The 21,622-nt window shown below is 42.0% G+C and overlaps 1 protein-coding gene across 7 annotated transcripts in view; it reads right to left on the bottom strand.

Moving 5' to 3' along the window:
* Positions 1-21,622, bottom strand: part of mctp1a (multiple C2 domains, transmembrane 1a) — a 108,389-nt gene that overhangs the window by 20,554 nt on the left and 66,213 nt on the right. For 6 of the 7 annotated variants that reach the window (XM_055224447.1, XM_055224449.1, XM_055224448.1 and 3 more), the window contains 7 exons: positions 21,388-21,490; positions 21,046-21,148; positions 20,414-20,515; positions 19,852-19,926; positions 18,080-18,199; positions 11,821-11,937; positions 1,812-1,868 (listed from right to left, as the gene is read on the bottom strand). In XM_055224447.1, the coding sequence (XP_055080422.1) occupies positions 1,812-1,868; positions 11,821-11,937; positions 18,080-18,199; positions 19,852-19,926; positions 20,414-20,515; positions 21,046-21,148; positions 21,388-21,490 (677 nt within the window). The remainder of the gene's footprint in view (positions 1-1,811; positions 1,869-11,820; positions 11,938-18,079; positions 18,200-19,851; positions 19,927-20,413; positions 20,516-21,045; positions 21,149-21,387; positions 21,491-21,622) is intronic. The other variant, XM_033972787.2, reaches the window with a different exon arrangement.

Genomic DNA, 21,622 nt, shown 5'->3' with positions numbered 1-21,622 from the left:
GATTGAGTGAAGGGTAGACGGAAAGTGGGAGGAGAGAGAGATGTTGGCAAAGCCAAAGTAAAATGCCCCCTTTTAACTCCTCTACAGCACAAATGAAATGCTAACAGTCGAGGGGAGCAATAGATCAAAATGTATGAAGCTGGAGTTGGTAAATTGTAGCCTTTGTGGTGGCAGCGCTATCCGGCTCCCCAGCCCTGTGTGAGCAGAGAGCAGCAGAGAGCAGGGCCTTCTTATGTGGAATAATCAGTTTGGCTCCGAATCTGACAGAGGCCGCACAAGCCGCCGCCGCTGCACCTCATTTCAATATGAAAGTCTAAAATGTTTTTCATATAATCTGCTGCTTTTCAAATGTATTTTTATTTTTTTCCCAGAGAGGAGGTAGAAAATGCAATGATGGAGGACAGATGTAAAAAAGGAGTATAAAAAATGTTCAAGGTTGCCTAGCGCATATCTTCAGTCATTGCCCCCTGTACACTGTGGCCTTGGAACTTCAGAGGAGCAGAACTTTTCTTCAGTATCACTGTGGGAGAGAATGTAATGCTCACATATCTTTGTGCGCACATCACCAGTGTGTTTGGCGGGCTGACTGATTGCCTGACTGGCTGGCTTGAGAGCACGATGACTATTAGACCATCTGGGGCAGTGTAAATGTTTTTTTAACCCCTTTGTTGCACGCTTGCACTCATGACCCATCAGAGAACACGGCAGGGCTAGAGATGCATACAGTTCTCGAGTCCTCGGGCGAAAATAACTTTAAAATATCAAAATTGCTCGGTCAAAGGCCTTCTAAAAATTTCCATTGCAATCTGCCAGAGCTCCTTCAAAACCAGACCATGCAAATTACCATATCTTAGCCTAGTAACCTTTATATTGCTGGAGTGTGGCTGTAAGGCATCAAGTATCACGCCATATAATTCACAAGTCAGGTTTTTTCCACTCAAGCTTTCACAGTAAATTATGAGACTCAAGTCGGCGCAATAATTTGGTTTAGTTTATCTAAATGTTTTAAAACTTCACCAACACCCCGGCACCTCATACAATGACACCAAGAGAGTTGTTTCACTCTGAAATATCATTCCCAAGTGGAACATTGTGCAAAGTGCTGTTGCCTATCCGCTCGCATTTGTCTCGGTAGCTGTTCCTACAGTGTAAACGAGCGGAGGCAGTAAAGCAGCCACCTGTTGTTACCTGATAGTGTCTGGACAAGCCCAGATGCTGTTTTACTGGGACATAAAGGACCTAAACAGCTAACTAAGCACTTTATATGGCTACATGTTCACAGGAAGTACTAATGCCATGTCAATTCTACAGTGACAAAACAAGTGGATAGTAATTATTTGAAAGAAAATGTTTACTTTACTTAACAAATTTAGCAAATTTTTGGAAATAAGGGATTCATTCAAAAGACATTTCCTAATATCTTTTCTACCTACTGCTTAGTTACATATGTTTAAAGGTACTAAGTCTAAAAAGTATTGAAGTTAGAGTAGTTCAGTAGCCATGGCAGTAATATTCAAAGAGGTAATATGTATGTAGTAACTTTATATAACTACACAAACTATTTCTGCACTGTACAGCACAAATCTGGAACAGTTTTTGAACATTTCTGTGTATCCAGAGAAACATTTGTACAATATTTGCACATGTGTTTGCACCTTAGACAATAGTAGTAAAAATATATAAAAAAAAAATGTCACTTTGCTTGCATTTCTAGTCTGTGAAGCCACACCGGCCCCTCCTCTACGCTCGTGTATATGATAAGTATGTGTGTTGTTTTGTGTGGCTGCACTTTTGACACCAGACATAATTACCTTGTCATCTTTGTCAAACTCTTCATCTTCGTCCTCCAGCAGGTCCTCCACCGCTTGCTGACAGTTGTGACAATACGAAGAGCGGAAAAGACAGAAAGAAAAAATAAAAATGTTTACACAAACGCTATGATTCAGATGAACATTTGAAAAACAGAAGGGTTAACGTCATCAAAAAGCAGCCAGAAAGACGTATTAAAGCTGATTTGTTGTGCTTATGTCTGGCTAGCGTGTTAATGAGTATGGGATGATATTGCATTGCTAATATGTCAAGCGGTTTAGATTGTTAATTTTAGAAACAGTCTGTTGTTCCAATGTGTTGACACTTCTGGAAATGTAAGCAAATGCTCTGGCTTTGAATATTCGACGAGCTAAGGATTAAACTCTATTCACTCAGTCAAATCGCATTGCACAAAAGCCAATATTATAGCGTACGGCGGGCAGAGCTAGCAAAAACTCCGTCAGACAGACTAGCGCTGATTGCTTGTTTGTGACCTTCTTGACCTTTGCAACCATTTCTCACCTAACTTTTCTTTCTCTCTCTCTTTTTTTAACCAGGATTCAGCGATTTTGACAGAAAGGTGCTCCCAGAGAGAAAACACAAGGGAGGTGCGCAGTGACAAAGAGCAACTATGCGATTCACTGGTTCATGGATAATGGATCTGTAGCTTCAAAAATCCAAACCGCACTGTACAGGCACCAAGGAAAAGAAAATGGATTCTCTGTAAACTGTGCAGGTTTTGGGAACAAAGAAAAGGATTGTGTACAAAATATAGAAAGAAAGACAAATAAAGGTTGGAATGTAACTGTAATTACACCATGCTTAAGCTTTGGCATTAGAGGGTTCACGTTACATGTTATAGATTTATTCCATTTTGGACATTTATGAGGTAGTTAGTGTTTATACTCACTGTTGTGTAAAATAAAGTGTTAGAAAAAATAAATGGTCACATTCATATAGCGCTTTACATCAAGGAACCGCTCACCCATTCACACTTAACTCAGGGTTAAGTGGGTTAAGTGTCTTGCCCAAGGACATGACGACAATATCCATCTGCTCAACCAATGACGTTTATGTCGAGAGCTGGATTTGAACCGTCAACCTTCAGATCAGTGGACAAAAGCTCTACCAGCTGAGCTACTGTCACCCTAAACAACAAAAAAGATCATAATATATAGATTTTTTCCTTGTCTGTTTCAGTATAGTTCAGAAATATATACATGTGTTGACTTTGTACTGTACATTACCCAAGGCTTTTTGACATTTTAGCTCTAATTATGTATTTTATTGCATGTACAAAGTTTATTGTAACACTATCTCAAAACAACAGACCCTGCTGCATCTCCAATCCACCCTTATTCTGTCAATCACGGTTCACTACTACAAAGTCACATTGTTGCTCTAAATTTACATAAACAAACACCCATATCATAAGCTCTACAGCTGTCAAACGAACCATTCATCTATTCTTATGCCACCCCCAGTATTGGGGAGAAAACTTTGAATGGTCCCAATATCACCATAACCACATAACCTCCTCCAGAATGGCAAAAAGTCATTTAGAGAAATCCAAAAATCATTATTTAACAAGACAATAGCTTTTGTCCCTTTTTGTTTTCATTGGAATAAGGGGGAAACTTAGTGGCAGCTGACATAAGCTTCTTATGTAAATGCAGCTTCCCACACAAACAAAGAGGAGTTGAGAACAGGCTTGTGCAGTGCTGTGTGCCAGTGTACACGCTCTATCAATAGCACAGAGTCACTAGGGCAAAACGCGTACACACACCACACACTCCTTCCTCCATCTTTATTTGGTTATACCCACTTCATTGGTGCCTAAACAAATGACACACTTTGCACTCCTCCCAGTGATACATTCAATACATCACTGCACAAATATCAGGATAAACCAACACCAGGGGTCAGCAACCATGAACCAACCTTTCAGCAGGTCACAAATCTGGATAAAATATTTTGTCCAGATTATATTTTGATACTCGTAATACAGATTATTTTCAGGACGCTGATAGCCTGTGATCCAAACTGGTTCTGGTATTTTCTGATTCACACATTCAGGTTTCAAGGCCAAATTTAGACGTTTTTTTTTTTTTTTTTTTCTCATAAGCCGCCATGTTTGTTTTGATAAGGACATACCATGCATTTCTCTGAACGGCTAATTTGTCTGTCATCATAAACTCAAAGAAAGACCAGGAACGACTCCTACTTGACTCTTTCCTGTACTGGTAAATGGTTTTGAGCTGCGATAATCTTTTCAATGAGTCAGAGCGATATAACTTATAGCCTCGTCAAGTTTTAAGCTGAGACTTTGTTTTCTTTTCTTCTCAGTATGGTACAAATATGTTTATAAACTATAAAAAAGACCGTACAAACATCGGAAAGAGAATGCTTGAGCACAGCTGACAGTACAGACAGACTTGTTACAGAGCAATGAAAACCTTCTGGCATCTCTGAATAAATGAACTATAACTGTTTATAAAGTCATCACAGTTCCTTCACAAATCCTTTCATCCGTGCCAAAATACAAACATAATGGATTCCTCCACACTGAGGCTTTGCTGGGGCACGGCTGGCACACGCTCCCAACTTTAAACAAAGGCAACGAGCATGAGCGGCGCACTGAAGAAGCATGACCTAAAGAGGCAGAGAGAGTGATAGTGTCATTTATCTAGAGCTTCCCCCCTCTTCTCTGCTCTGCTCTCTCTCTCCTCCCCTCTATCGCCTCTGGTTACAGGGAGCAGCCGTGTTCCCCGTGATGAGACACAGTGTAAAATTAATAAATAAAAAGACACAGAACATGTCATGTGCCCTGAAGATTGCCACGGCTAAATGCGTGCACTAAAGCTACTGTCTCTGTAAGGGAGGATATAAATTACCTTCTACGCGCCTGATGAATTCCAAACATCTTTCTTTATGCCCCTACCACTCTCTATTTGTCCTATACTCTCTTCTCTCTTTCCAAGACCTGTTTGGTGTATGATATCATTTGTCTGCTTATCCCTCCATTATCACGTTGTTTGAATTACTATCATTACAGCATGCCGGCATCAAAGACCCACTGTTGACTGGATCACGTCGTGGCTGCCGTTGCCTGTAGAGCTGCTCCAGTCAATTCAATATCTACTGAGGCAGGGATTAACATATTCAGACCTATTCAAATGATACAGGGGCAACGCGGCTACTCTTACAGATTACATTGCTCCCTGTAAACGCACACAGAGATGGTGATAATATAAAACACAAACAAGTCAAGCAATGACATTGAGACTTAAACACGTCGTAAAAGTGTGTATTTTTGCGGTGAAGATTATTTCCGTTATTTTGTTGCTGTTTTCATGTGTATTGCTCATATTTTCCAACCTTATGCCCTTCGTAGATTTGAAATGCAGATTGTCAAGAAGTGAAATGCAGCCACAGGGGGTCACGAGTGTGTCCTTTATGTCCATCCCAAGCCTGGATGTCTGGATGGATAAACGAATGTCAGGAATTTTTTATAAGCGATAGAACTGATAGTCTATGTGGTTTATACTATGCAATTTAATCTAATGTATTCTGACCGCCATAGAATATTCCAAAAACAATGTCAGGAGAATGGGCAGGTTTGTAGTTAGTGTGTCTGCTGCTGCACGAGTTGTGTAACAATGGACTCAATGCTACTTTAACTGAAGTAAACTTGACAAAAACACAAGTACTCCACAGAGAACCAGCAAAACCACAGGCTGAACAAGTAGCCACATAATTTTCACCCTCGCCTGGAAAACCTCTGCTCTCTCCAGGGCTGGGCTCAGTCTCACTATCTCCACTCCTAACCTTCCCAATGACAGCTGCGGGGGGAATAGACGCCAAAGCAGACATACTTGTGAACATGAAGATATACTTTCTCCTCCTGTTTTCCTCCATTGCTCCCTCTCCTTCCCTCCATCGCCCTGCTGCTCTTCCTCTTTGATACGTGAGGGGGTTTTAACCTCTCCAGCTGCTGAGCTTTGGCCGACTGGCTGGCTGGGGGATCTCAAGGCCCTATTTGGTATGCACTGTCCACCGCGGCTTCGTCTGTGTGAGGATGTGCGTATTCTCCGGCTTCAGCGCCAACTGGGGGAGGGCTGCTCGTCTGATAAGGGCTGTTGGCGGAGTCTGGCTGACCCAAGCGGGCCCTTCACAAGCTGTCAGAGCCGCGGCCCTCAGAGGGGGGCCCTTCCATCTGCACTGCCCCAGCCAGGGCACACCCAGCAGGGGGCCAGATAGGGGCGAGGCTGGGGTGCTACAAGAGCTGGATGCTGGGGGTGGAGGTGAGAAAGGGGCCTCCATATTCATGAAAGCATCACCAAATCTGACAAAGACGTGTTTTTGTGATGCTTATTTTTATAATCCACTCACAATGTATGTTTTTCATCTGCGGGCCGATAAGTCCACATGTATGAACTCATGTGGCGATCGCATTTGTATAGGACTAGCGTCACCCGATAGCCAGTGAATACAACACTTTCTGTAACATTTCATCTCTCACGGGCGACTTCTATTGTTTGGAAATCAATTGCAGAATGGAAGCTCGCATGTACAGCACTTGATGTGTGATCCGTTGCTCAAGGCTTAAAATGGAAAGTCAAAAACTGTTGGAAAGTGTAGACAAAACAAAAACAACAACACGTACGGAGGCAGACATCGTGAACGGCTGATGTTGAGCAAAGAGTAGCGACAGTTACAAAGGTTCAGCGGAGGCAAACAGGGGAAGGAAGAGGCAGCGACAACAAGATGAAACGGGGCGGCTGTGCCAGGATCCAGGCAGTGGCGTTCCTGATGCTCCCGATGCTCCCGTCCTGCCTCAAACTCTGCCCGTCGCCTGTCTTTCTGCCTCTCTTCCCTGCCATTCTGCTGCCAGTTTTTAGCAGAGACAGAGAGCTGCGGAGAGAGGAGCCGAGATGATGCTGGGGCGGCACGGGGGAAATCAGCGGGGCACAGGCGCTCCCACTTAAAAGTGACATGACCTTTTGATTTTGTCACCTGTCACCAACTGCCATGTCTGACTCTTCGCTAAGGAGAGTCTGCAATCCACCGCCGCACGCCTTTGCCTCTGTCTTTCTGTCGATCCAACTTTTTTAGCCTGTCTCCAGCTCCCACTCCATCTCCCTTTTGCCATTCTTAGTTTTTATTCCAAAGTTGGGTTTTTAGTGGGAAAAGGGTGAGGTGTAAGTTTTGGTAAAAGTTCAGGCGTAATAACCTGCGTTGCTCAGTTTCTTTGTTTAATACTTATTTTTTTTGCTTCCTGCGCTTTGCATGGGTCTTAATGAGGGCAGATGTCAAAGTATGGCTTGTTTTAGAGATTAGATTGCGTGTTCAGAACAAATAATCAAAGAAAAATAGAAAACAAACAGGGTTTTTTGGGAAACACAGAGCTTAAACACAGGGCGACAGTAGCGCAGTTGGAAGAGTGTTTGTTTAATGAGCTGAAGGTTGGCAGTTCGAATCCCGCTCACAATATAAATATCATATATATGGCGGTGCAATTTGCAATTCTAGTTCCCACAGATGAATGCTGTCGTTGGGCAAGACACTTAACCCACCTCGTTTCCAGTGTCTGTGCACACTGGTGTATGACATGTGTGTGAACAAGTGGTTCCTCGATATAAAAAGCTTTGAGTGCTTGGAAGACAGAAAAGCGCTAAATTAAAGCATAAAATGTGACACTATTTGAATCAGTCCCAAGCATGGACAAATTGAAAGGATTTGATGTATAAACCTATGTCAGATTATTACGCAAACCCCTTCACACCAGGGGGGATTTCATTTGCATTTCTGCCCCTAGAAAGTCATAAACAAATTGAAGATTTAGCAAAAATGCAAAACGCAAAACCAATGCGTATGTTAAACTATACCTGCAGTATTTTTAGAAAACCGCAGTACGAGTATCAGCCGTAAAGTCCCATAAAGCAGCATAATAAAAATAACTTAATGATGATAAATATTTACTTTTACAGAAAATACTATTACATCCAGGACGTGGAGTGTGCTTGTGCTTGGGAGCAGTCATCTTCTTCTTCACCACTGGAGAGATGTCTGTGAGTGTGAAGTATCTCTGCGCCATTAAGGTCTTCTTTTCTGTAATGGCTTGGCGGATCCAGTGGGTGAATCTATGTAATGGTCTGGAGCATGGGATAAAGAGGATGGTCCTCCAGTGTGACGAGGCCTAATTGCCCGTCATCTTGTGGTAGAAAGAGACATCACTGCGTTCTGTATGTGCCCTCTACGACAGGCTGCAGTGAAATTAACACCTTCATAACATCTGCTCCGGGTCTTCCTGGGCCAACTGAACAGCTAGGAAGCACTACTTTTGGGATGTGTCCATATTGGTTAATCTCGGAGTCTATCACTTGAATGTAGAAATCCAATACACTGCGGCTTAAAGCTACACACATTTGTACACATGGCTTACAGGTTTTCCCCCCCTTTTCACTTCGCTGTCCTCTGGTTGACCGCATCCAGCCATCTGACTCCAACATCCTCGCAACAGACTGGGAGGAAATGTTCACCGATCTTAAACAGGAATCCAAAAGTAAAATTTGCACAGATCGTTTATTTGTTTGGATGAGCATGTAGAAAGTGTGTCGTGGAGGTCAAGTCGGTTGCATCGGGGTTTCACAGGTCAGCGTGTTACAAGATAAGAGGAGGGGCGCGACCTCACCGGTGCATCGCCCTGCCTTTAATCGTCGTTTCTGAAGATGCGGAGAGACTGCTCGGAAGGTATCGGTCAAGGTTGGGGCGAGGGTAAGGAGCACTGATCCAGGAACTGTTTTGTGAAGCAACGTGTGAGTAATACAACTTAAAGGAGGTGACCCTGACATCTGAATTACAGCGGGTAGAGAATAAAGTGGTTATTTGTGCACCAGACACACAACGTAAAGCCTAGTAAAGTTCTCGGTTCATTTATCCCTCAACTAGACAATCTATGAATTCTCCAAAACAAAATAAAAGTTGATTAAAGTATTGATTCCATGGACATAAACAAAAAAAACAGTGCCATTTGATAAAAAATAGCCACATTTACTCGCCCAAAAAACCCTTCCATACTTTTATTGACAGAGGATTAGCAGCGGACATCTCGATTAAAAAGACCCAACCTGATAATTGACGATTAGATCATGAATCTTGATCTCAATTAAAATTTTATTAACAGCCCAGCTCTACCAGGAAATCAAAGGAGTTTAAGAATATATAACTCCCTCCCTCCTTCGCCTTCAGATTGAGTGAGCGAGCGGAGATTCCCTCAGCATTACTCTTTGTCCAGACTATTGGAAAAACCGCAGCTCTCCGGATGCTGACCCTTCACATGAGCACAAAGCTTTAATTTGGTGTGTTGTTTAAAGTAATTAAAAGTACTCCGCCGCACCCTTTGTTTTCTTTTTGATCCTTATTCTCTTCCTTGCCAAGTACACAAAGGGAAACAATGACTTCAGCTTGATAAGGGCTCAATAGTCAGTGTACAGTATTACGTGAAAGTAAAGTGTTGTATAAGTAATGCAAAGAATAACAAATAAACTAGAACCTCACTGAAAGAACAAACCTCACATTCATTCCTAAAAACTGTCTAGTAATGGGATAAACGCCCCTTTTATTGAACCAAAAACCCACTTAAACTAAATATCTTGGCAGCTGTCATTCAAACTGATACTAAATTGTTTAAATCGCAATTCTTCCTCACTATAAGTTTTGTTCAGGGCTGTATTTCTTTTTCTTTGCTGTTTTTGTATTGCCACACAGTGAGAAACTGAAAACAAACACGAACAAGACTCAGGGGATTCAAGGCGTCTAAATGTGCAGCAAACAAAAACACAAAGAAATAACACATACATTACTGCATTATGGCTTTTTAAATCGCATACATACCCCGGCTGCAGAATAAAGCTGATAATGGTTTGATCCTGGCACAGAAAATTACAATTGTGGGACAAGAATGAAAGACAGTATGTAGCTCCAGGTCTAGTCTTCTTATAATAGTGGCAACGGGAAATAAAGCAGAAATAATGCGTCTAATCTCTGACAATTAATCCCACTTTTCTAGGATGGATTGCTGCATAGAATGTCTGCACACACTCCTGCACGAGCACAGCTATCTTACATGCATGATTGCCCGCACATATGGAAGGCAAAGGACATGAAGACGTGGCTATAGGAGCAACATATTAAGACCCCCATAAAAACAAATGGGAATTATCAACATGCGTATTTACTATACTTAAGGAAGGAGCCGTAGGTAGTAATGAAACATAAATTACACACACAATGGTCACCTTATTAGACGCACCTAGTGGAAAGTATCTAGGCTTTGCTGTTATTTGCGAAACTACGTCATAAGCAAGATGTTTTTAGGATCTTGGACAGCAACATTAACGCAATTTTAGAACAGTTTTGCTCTAAATCCGCACTAGTTTAAGACAACATGGTAATTTTAAAGAAACTGCTGTTACTTCTCTGTTGAAAATGACATTGTTTTGACCTTAAACTTTTTATCAAGCCTTTCTTTTAGTATCGAAATCGCATTTTTAGTATCTTGACAACTTTACTATAAACACTATGGAGGGTTTTGTGAAAGTAGATGAGCAGTTTTGGAGTTTTTTTCTGTATGCCACATGCAAAATGACTAAAACAATGTGTCACGTTAAGTGGAAAACTATTACATCTATGCACGAAAAGAGTGTGAACTACAAGAATGAGCAAAGCCGGTGACTGTACGCAAGAAATACTGTAAACAGCTATAACTAAAATTGCTCTTACTACACAGGCACATACCTAAAGAGTATCAATAAGATGCTAATGTACCAAGTATGTTCGAAAGTACTTGAGGCACAATAGCGCTCATAAAAAGTGGAAAAAGCGATACTCCGTCAAGTGTAAGTTACATGTGCTTATATGTGAAGTGACTGCCACATCAGAGAGATATGTAACCTCTGCCGCCTTGTTTTAATTAGGAAGTGCACGGTGAGCTGAGAGCATTAGCACTGAATAAACACATCAGGAGCCAGGCACAATGCTGGGGTTTCATCTCAAGGCATCTCAGGGACTTTTTGTCAAGCAATGTCGCCATCTACAGGTAGGAAGGAGAAGCCACTGAAATGTCATTCACAAAAGAGGGGTTTTATGTAGTCTTAGTTTTAGCAGGAGGGATACAACTCAGTATAGTTATGAAATCAGAATAATTCGACTGTAGTGTAGGCAAGTTTTGGGAATAAATGAAAATGGAAAGGCAAAATCTGCGATGTATGTTTTGGTATGTGTTCTATTGTGATGGCATTTGACACGATCAGATTTAGTTCATTCACGATAACACTTTAATAAATCAAATCTAACCCAAAGAAGAGTCCGTAAGAAGTCCTGTATACACTGTACATTTAGACGAATCAGGGACAGCTTGGAAGTCTGAGTGCGACGTCCGAACCGGATATTTCTAACTCCGAAAAAGGCACTTATTAAAATTAATCACTTCATTGTTCACGCTCGCTCCGTAGTCCAGCTCTCTCACTCGTTTTCGCTCACTTACTCTCGGAATGATTAAAACATGTCTGTTTCTCCATGACATTGCTTTGACATTATTTAATTGGTAGAAGAGATAAAAATAAATGAATTAAATAAATATAGTACCAGGTAAGTAGCGTAACGTTGCTCAAGGTGACAGCCTATTATTTCTGCCTTTTCTTTTGGCTGAAAGGAGCGCAATGGTGCGAAATGTGAGATTGCACTGAGAATGCTCTTCCTCAAGGGGCAGATGGGATGTTTTTCAATTTTTGTAGAAGTTTTTTATTCACATCGAGAGTAATTTTTGTCCGATGTTTAGAGTGGCAATTTAATCAAAAAGATATTTTTAATTGAGTTATGCTCATCTGCTTTGTCTCGTGAGGGATACTGACATCTATCTGCACGACGCATTTGCATATTTTGTTTGATTTTGAATGAAAACTGTTCAAAGATGTGTGTGTTAGATACTGAGAGGGAGGTCTGACTCACCACGTCTTGCCTGGTATCTTTCCCCGATGCGATCAGAATGTAATTCCAGGCCAAGGGTAGCAGCAGTGCCATGGGGATCATATAGATTTCAAAGTTCCATACGATGATGACAAAAAGCTGGAAGAAGAGAGAAGAGAAGAGGAGGGTGAAGCCAAAATATTATTATTTACAATATTATTAATACTCAAGTAAAAGTAAATTGCACTGAAAATCAAAATACACATACATTCAAAAGAGTAAAAATCTGAACCTTTTTTACACATATAATATACAAATGTGATTCAATGGGAAAACTTATAAATGTGTTAGTTAATGTGTTAAAAGTTTAGGCAATATTAAGCATCAAGTAAGAGTATTCTGCTTTAGTATTCAAGTAAATTGAGAAAAAACTGAACAAAAGTTAGTGGTTCCCATATGGGAGCGAGGCTGTCCACATTCATATGCAGAATTATAACTGCTGTGTAGTAGGGTTCAGTCAGAGGTACAGGTCTGGTGCCACCGTGACCTCCCCCCAAAAAGCTTTCTGGACCCTGAGCTTTGGCGGCCGGAGTTAGGAAGAGTACAAGATGTCAAAAACTCTTCCCTTCATGCCAATCATCCCACGAGCTAAGGTCATGTACTTCTGCAAAACAACCAAACCAACGCTGACCCTTCCGCACTCAAAGGCCGAACCTCTTCACGTGACCCCGCGCTCCCTGTACCCCTACACCCTAACCTTGTCACTCCAAACCCCCAAAACCCGCTTCTCTGGCTGCAAAAGAGCCCTACGCCCCTGCCTAACCTCCCTGCTCACATCTGCCAAGAGCATAACCCCACGATACCTCCCATCTCATCTCCAAACAAGAGAGAAGCATCTGAGAAATTAACCTTTGAGAAAACCTCGCAATTGATTTTGGCAAGACTCTTTAGCACAAAAAAGGGAAAAGTTTGGAAATTATGTGAGAACCTTTAGGAGTAACTGGGAGATTTTGCCACATGTCAACTACACAATTACTTAAGTAGAGAAAAGAACAAAACAAGAATTTGAAATGTTAATTATATGCCAGTTTTTCATATTAATGCATCAAATTAATAACAATAAACAAGGAATAAGCAGCAAATTTCTTATATATGGATATGCAAATAGTGTGACTTAAGAAACAAATTGAAACCTTAGATACACAAAGCGAATTTAAGGGTCCGTGCCAATTATGTTAGGCTGAATGACACCAGCGAAACACAGAACATAATAATCAAATTCACTATTATTTGCGTGTGTACGGCAAATAGGTGGAGAGGCGAGAATTGACTTTGTTTTTATTTTACAGTGGAAGGTTAATGCGGATATCGGGGTTCAACAGTCTATTTCAGAGAGTGCATTAGCATATAGTGAGGCAGCGGCGGCGTATCTGGCTTTCACCCACTCACTAAGACGACGTGCATCTCTTAAATCTTGGCAACAAAAAGTCAAAACAACAATTCAAGAATAAAAATAAATGATCCAAACTTTTGTTCCTTTTGCCACAGAAACTTAAGTGGCCGATGTTGTAACTTTGACAACTTTACGTTCCTCATTTTGTGATAACCTAATGTTCTTAATGGCACTAAAGGTTTTGTCACTTTGTGTAATTTAAATTTTATGAAATACACTACATTCACAAAGCTGGAAAGGATACAGTTCACCGGTAAAACAGTGTGTGCCCATTTCCAATCTGCTTTCACTGCTGCTATATTTATCCAGCTTTCTAAAGCGGTAATAATGTACAAAATGTGTCATGTGTAAAGCCGTTAAACACCAGAATTACCTAAGTAAAGTGGGTCACTGAAGTGCAAAAACATCACTCAAACAAAGGAGCTCACTTTGTTTCTCATCTATTCTTGTGGCTATTAATAACATACGTTTTCTAGCTCACACGTACATCGGCACACAACAATACCTCTTTGAAACTCATTGTAATAAAAACTGTAACCATATAGTTGGATTATACATTTTCAGTTTGGTATTTTTATATATTCTTGTAATCCACTGCCATAATATTACAATTTTAAATAAAAAATCTTGCAGCCTGCGGTAGTTTAACCTGTTGTCCCCCTTCATTCCTCCACCATTTGGTTCTCGTAGCTGAGGGCCAGGTTTGACTGGCAGCTGGAGGAAGCGGACACCAGCAGTGACTGGCCCTGCCCCGTCTTGGTGCCCCCCGGGCTGAGTAATGTGGGCTCTACAGCACCTCTCCTCCAGGACCGCACCATCAGAGGCACCAGCTCATAGTTCACTACCCAGACGGCAGCCCCTGCGCCTGGGGAGAGGGAGTGGGAAGAAACCCGCTGTGGATGTCAGTGACCACAGAGGCGAGGGGGCGAAAAAAGATACAAAAACACACCGCACCAAAAGAAAAATGGAAATCTAAATCTTATGGGGGAATGTGAGTGATTTGTAGAGTGTCCGCTCCATGGCTGCATGGTGGGAGAGGGGGCTCAGGTATTCAGTTAAAGGGATATTTAACTTCAATGTTAGTTCACAGATTATGTATTTTTACTTTTATGTGCTATTAAGAACTATTAATCAAACCACTGAATACAGTTAGAATAAACTACTTAAATGTGAACTATTATAGTAAATCTATTCTTAAAGCAATAAAAAAAAAAAACGAACTAAAATTCACACACAAAAAAGTGAATTTTGAATATTTTAAAACCAGTTTCCAGAGACGAGTACAAGTGCAAAAACACACTGTTATCATTGTTCTGCTCTTTCACAGACTTGAAACTAAAACAAAAGTTAAAAATAAATAAAAATGGAAGAGGAGTCAAAATGATTTATTCGGGCCCTCATTGCAGAGCACTGGAGATATATCTTATGTTATTTATGTGAAAACACAGGGCTGGTCCGTGCGGCAATGAGCCGCGGCTCTGTGGGAGGGTAATATTCAGTGCTTTGGCTTACATTAACCACTCACCAGGCTAACTTTCCTCCTGCTCTGTCTCTGTGGAGTGAAACTGAAGTTTGAATTTCAGACTTCCCCTTTATCTCCCTTACATCAATTTCAACGCTGGCACTAAGTGATGCCAGATAGCAGCTAGAAGTCCTGTTAAGTTTGAGAAAAACTGTCCTGCGTGTGACTGGACCCTCCACTCATTCAGTGGTGGTAGACTGCCCCCTGCTGTTCTGTTATAAAATAAAGAAATGTGCAGTCTACACTTAATGGACTGAACTCTATAAAAAGAAAAGAAACGACTGACTGCAGAAATAGAAAAGCACTGCTTATCCACCAAATGCCCCCTTTATATAGTAAATATAAGTGCAGTGCTCCATCTCTGATGACGCAATCTCAGAGTCAAACAGGCCTTGTGCTTTGTGTGTCAAGTCTAAATCTCCAGTGATTGTGCTGATTTGGTATTCTCTTAGTCATGCTATTAGATTTTAAATCAACCATTTTGCAAATCAGTAGAGTAGTAAAATGTGAAGGTATATCTTTTCAAAGCTGTCCCTTGCTGTGGGCAAAGACGAACTCCCAACTTTTAAACTTTTAAAAGTTAGACAGAATCTTTGAAGAGGAGTCAAAGGAGCAATTTAAAGAGACCTGGAGTGGTGTGTGCTCGGTGTGCAGGAGTCTCTGTACTGCGTGTGTGTATCAAACTGTGTGCCAGACATGTGAAAACACACACACCGCGACATATACACTCCAGTAGTTTTCTTCTGTACCTGTCTATGCTCTTTTCCTTTTTTATTTCGGCAGGGTGAATTTTTATCTAAATGCAAAGCAGGTGATAGGTGCTCCAGTTTCCTCTAGAAGTAGCTCCCTTGTCTGGGCTCTCTTCCTGATAAGAGTCCTACTTTGCCTGACATAAAAGAGGCCGGTATCATTTCCCCTGCCTCCCCAACAACCCCCAGCTCTCTGCCCTCGCCCTTCCCCAAGCTGCACAAAGCTGCCTCTATTTGCTCCCAATTCAGGGCCCAATTGCAGATAAAGTTACAGCAAATTTGTTTGGAGGAAGAGCTGCTGAGGCCTGCCGTCCCTAGGGCAATAACAGCCTTGTCTTGCCTTGTCGGGCCGTAGGGAGAGCTGGCAGCGGCGGGAGAACATAACCCAACAGTGTGTGGCCCACAATGGCCCCGGCTCTCTGGGAGGGACCAGGCCAGAGATAAAGAGAAAGCGGGGATGGAGGGAGAGTAGTCTGCCAGCAGGTGTAGGGAGAGGAGGATGACGCTTAACCCCGAGACAGAGAGATGAAGGCCAGCACAGGCACGTCAGCGCACAAGGCAGCCGTCACACAGGACAGGAGCGAACTGCAGGCCCGTCCACTGTGCCAACGCCTGAGGCAAAGCTGCCACAGCGGCTGATTCACTGTGGGGACGGGTGGGTGACAGCAGTGTGGGTGTGAAAGAGAGAGGAGACGTGGTATCTCCTCTCACGTGCACAAAGACACACACAACACACACTCATCACAGCTGGCACTAATGGGCGCCATGTACATGCGGCTGGCATCGCAGCACTGGGCAGAAGGAGAGGAAGAAGTGATTTTGAGTGATTTTGTCGAGGGAGTGTTGTAAACTGACACCTTATGATAACTGCATTTTCATATGTAGCTACTCAAATGTACAAGCACACGCATTTCTTGCCCTGCGGCTTGCTTAGCGGTTCACAAGTGCATATATTTGTACGTTTACAGGGTAAATTAGTCACAACTCCACCTCTGCAGCGACAGCCATTTTGGAAAGTTAAGTGTAACATCTGTCTAGAGAGACAGCCAGACAAGCAGTGCACGTGCACATGTGAGCAGACACACACATGCCGCTAATCACACGCAGACACAGCACACCTTGGTGAACGCACCACCTTGGCCAGATGGCCCCCCATAAAAAGCCACTTAAAGAGATGAGCGAAGTGATTAAGAGGCCTCTCAAAGTGAGGTGAAATGAGAGGGGGATGAAGAAATGGAAGTGGAAGCAGGGAGGAAGTACCTGAGTGTGGAGGAGAGACCCTAAATACTGCCATGCTTTTAGCTAAGTGCATATTTTTATACAATAACACACTCCCAAAAGAGCGCGGGGGAGGAAGCACAATGACACCTACATTTCAGACTTTTTAAAAAACTATAAAACACCATGTCCTTGGCCTAGATCCATCATTTATCATCATATGAATACTGTGAATATAAGTAAGTACAATGAGAAAATGAATAGTGGGCCCAGTGTATTTAAACCACTTGAAGATTGTGATGACCAGAGGTGACATTATCAAATGTCTTTTCAAAATGCAGAATGCCAATTCCAATTAACTCATTTCATTTCATTTTATATAATGAATGTCTGAGTGTGTGTAATTTCAAATATAGCATGTGTGAAAGTGCACGATAAATATAGCTAATATTCACCTTTTTTGTCTTTTCTGGCCCATGCCTTGAGGTGCCACAGCGTTCTGCTTTAGGACATATAAAAGGCCTGTACATTGATGGAGCTGGTGCCAAATGCTTCTAATGTTTTATATGTGCTATGGGGTGTCATTGGTGTAAAGGGCTGGGGTGACGTGGGTCCGCCTGTCCTGTTACTACTTAAGTCCAAAATGCTGCTGCAAACGGGATTAAATGGCCACTCTGTCATTCTAGGGTAAGGAGCGCACATGGAGCCCATCACCTCCCATTCTGCCATGTCTTTTACTGATGCCTCTGTGCTCCAATTACTGCTCACCTTTTAATACCACACACTTGACAGGTAGAAGAGGCAGATGGGGGGAGATGAAGAGGAGCATGATGGGAAAGAGTGTGATTCTAGCTGCTCATGTCACGTGAACAGCTTGTCACATTTCACTAGCCTTTTTTTTAAATATACCAGTGTTTCTGGACCTCAGCTACACTTGAGTTTATCCCGAAAACCAACTGTCCAGGCACCAAAAGCAACAACAGATTTCTATACATCCACCATGTGCACAGATATTTTAAAGCCAAAAAAGTGATTTATGTCTGTTGAGTGGGCACAGTGCAGACGAATAAAGAAATATTACTTATTTGCAATGAAGAAAATACATAAAACAAGAATGGAAATACTCTATATCTTTTAAATAAATAAATTAGTAGCATTTTTTCTGAATTAATTAGATATTAAAACATATTAAAGAATAAGAGAATTGGGCCCAATATATGTTAAAATGTTTTACGACCAAACCACAGTGTATTCTCTCACTATACATAATGTAACTTTATCTCCTAAACTTTGCACTGCACCTCTTTAACATTATTTGTTTTCATATTTAATTAAAAATGAATAACTGCAGATATTTACCACAAATGCACAGATGCTTCTCTGTGGAGATTCCCATTCAAAACAGCTGTTGATGTAGCAGCCTGTGTTGATGAGAAACATGATGCAGCGGCGAACTCGGTTGAAGTTCTGCAACAGGAGCTGAAGAAGGACAAACAACAACTTATTAAGAAATGATTTGTAATAAAGTGCACACACAACCAGCCAACTACTGTGGTAAATCTATGTCTATGAGAATTGAAAAGTTCAAAAGTCTATTCAATTTGTGACTTTGGGCATTTTTCAAGATTACAACATAAAAAGTTACATTTCAGGCAGAAGCAAAAGTCCCTCTTCATTAGAAAGTCATCGTTTGAGAATGCAAATATCATCCTAGAAAATATCTACTCAAAGCATGACTATAGCTGACTCACAACTGTGATACTTTAAGTCTAGTCTCTCAGTAATAAAGTTAAGCACAATCACAACCGTTTCTTAGACAGTCCCAGGATTGTGCTCCCTGAGGGCTCTCCAGGCACTTGGCCAGAGATGAGAGAGAACTGGCTAACTGCTGTCCTCCCTCTGGGCTGCCTACCATTCAGGGAATAGCAGCACAGAAAGCCAACCACCCAATCAGGTCAACACCAGGAAAAAGTGCTCCCACCGGACCCACTGTCTCTGCATATCGCTCCTCACCATTTCTAGGCCATTATTTTACTTTCTGGAAGACTGGGCCTTTGAATCCACTGTCTGAACATCGCAGATGCTTGTTTCTAGGAGCAGTGTTCAACTGGTCTAGCAATTGTGTAAGATGAGAGAAGGATGACACCTGTATATAATTTTGATAACCTTTTTATGCCAAACTCACAGTGAGTGTTATGTCCTGCAGAGGACACAGACACCCTGACGTCTGCAACTATGAAAAATCCATTTGTATTTGTCAGTGCTGCACTCTGTGTGGCTCATTGTAGCTGTAAGTGCCATAATAAATGTTAACAGTTTCCCTATAACTGAACTAAAGAGGAAAATTATTAATTCAAGTCATAATTAAAACAAAATGGCTGGTGTTTTGCAGGCAACAGATGAAAATGCCGCACAGTGAGTAAAAAGCAACAGCGGGGAGCTGCTTGACAAAAGTAGCCCTCACGGGACAATCCCTCCAAAACAGTGGTGACATCATCATTGCAAGACGCTGCCCAGGGTCATCTCTGTGAGTCAGAGGTGAAATGAAGATGAAAAAAGGACTGCACACAGGAGAGGACTGGCCAGTTCTCTGAAAAGAGGGACAGAGAGGGCAAGAGGAGCACGGAAAGGGTACGATTGTGGGCCTGACAAAGGGGTGGTATGGGACCCACTCGGCTATGCATGCTGTAGCTCTGACTGCTGTGCCCAAACGGTCACTTATATGACATGTGTGATGTGGGCCAGCCCCTGCTATTCAGCCTTTGTGGTGCCGCCACACTGAGCGGCGTGACAATGAACTGCAAAGCAGCAGTGGCAAAGAGGGCCAACTATAAGGATGGCCAATCTACTTATGCACCCCAGAGCTGACAGCTTGACATTTCTATTCACCGCTCAGAGGATGTGAGGGGGGCGAGATGAGAGAAAGCAGAACACAGAGAAAAAAAATTAAATGCTGTTTTTTCTTCAATCACCCTGTTGTATCTTGCCCACACAGTTGTTGTGCATTACAACATGCCACTCTCCAGGCGTGTTGCTTTTGGTTTTGACAGTTAAGTAGAATTGGAGCTACAGTGTTAGACAGCAGTAAAAATAAGGCAGAGCTGTAGTACATAAGCAGTGGGTGGAAGTACCTGCTTGGACACTCTGGGTTCCTCCTCAATGTATTTCTGCTCAATGGGGATCAGTGTTCGGAGGCCAGCCTTCACCTGGGGAAACAGCGAGGACTCTCAATCAAGAATAAATGGTAAGAAACAACATGTCATGAACTTATCAGAGGAACATTTCAAGCAAAGGGATAAGAAGCAACTACACTGAGAAGATTCTGTTTAACCAAAATATTCTAAGGAAGCATTAACATAGTTGTTTGCAGGCACAGCCAATATTAGAGGATGATGAGCTGCACTGAAAGCTGCAAGATGGCCGCTATAGGACACACACAGTGATGGTGATTGTGTGAACAAAGGCTGCTGAGAGGGAGTCTTCGATAATTAAAGCCAAAATCAGGACAAGGGACAGGGGACGAGGGATGAGATGGAGCTAGGGAGGGAGGAGGGACAAACAGAATAAAGACAACAGTAGCATGGGGAGAGGTGCAGCACCGATGGGGGGTGCTTTGCTGGAGAAAGAATAAGAAAGATAATGGGAGTAGGGGCAAAAAAGTCAGTGAATCAAAAAAAGCAGAAAAGGACTTACAGCATTAAAAATCACGTCTATTTCGAGAAAGATGACCCCTTTTGTTGGCCCTGTCAGCTCCTTGCTTTTCAAGGCGTAGGCTTTGCGTTCTCCATTTTGGATCTGTGGGAGAGGGACATGACAGGCGTCTGTCTGGCAATACCCGGCTGAATCGGCTCCCCAGGCCACCTTTGAACCCCAGCTGCTGCCGCTGACAGGGAACCCAAAACAACTGTGGCAACTCTGACAAGTACCTGTTCATTACCCAGAGCAGCTCAGCTCTGTCAAACAGAAATTAACTATCCTGGGGAATCACACTGTACTGCAGAGCACACATATACTGTAGTAGACACACAGACTGCGGGCCGCTTCAGATACCAGAAACACACAGCGTCTTTTCTCTCCAAATGGCAGCATTCTCTCCCTCAATCAGTGTCATTTCTACATCCGCTCTTATCCACCTCACACCTTTTTTTCTTTACTATCACACACAATTTTACTTTCCTGACATTTCTTTTGTGAAACAGCCTTCTGCGTAGTTGCAGAAAATAACCTGAACCCACTATGTGTTATCATTCTTTCTTCTGCTCTTTATGGAGTTGATGTTATTCCCAGGAGAAAAGGATAATCCACACAAACACTGTTTCACTCACATTGAGTAAAGGAATTGCCACTTTTCCGAGGAAGTCTGCACTTCTGTCACGGTCCTCGTCGTACACGGTGACCTCCAGAACTGAGTGGATGTCCTTCACATTACTGAGCCACAGAGACACCACCAGGGAAATAAGATGTCAGATATTTAACAAGAATGTGAGAACTACATACATCAAATACTTCAAATGTTCCATTTGAATCCATTAAATATCATCAGTTTAATCATAAAAAATGGAATAGAAATATGTAAAAAATACTTGATGAGTATTTTTGTTTGGTTTACAAAAGTTCATTGTTGTTATTTAAATCTGTGAAAAAAAGAAGAAAAGCACAAAACTCACAAAGTGAAAACCTTGTTCCACTCAGGGTTGAGGTTTTTGTAAACCGTGTGTGTCTGCAGCCGATCATTACTCAGCTCCACCACACAGAAAGGATCACTTTTACCTGCAAAAAAAAAAAACAAAAGCAAAAAAAAATAATAATAATAACAACAAAAAAATACATTAATTGAACAAAGTAAGTGACATTTATGTGAAAAATATTTGCAAGTCTGGTGAACGGGGGAAAAATACTCCA

The sequence above is a fragment of the Periophthalmus magnuspinnatus genome, chromosome 9 (genome assembly GCF_009829125.3).
Source record: "Periophthalmus magnuspinnatus isolate fPerMag1 chromosome 9, fPerMag1.2.pri, whole genome shotgun sequence".
Lineage (NCBI taxonomy): Eukaryota > Metazoa > Chordata > Actinopteri > Gobiiformes > Gobiidae > Periophthalmus > Periophthalmus magnuspinnatus.
Note: the sequence above shows the minus strand (reverse complement) of the source record. Positions and strands in the feature narration are given on the sequence as shown.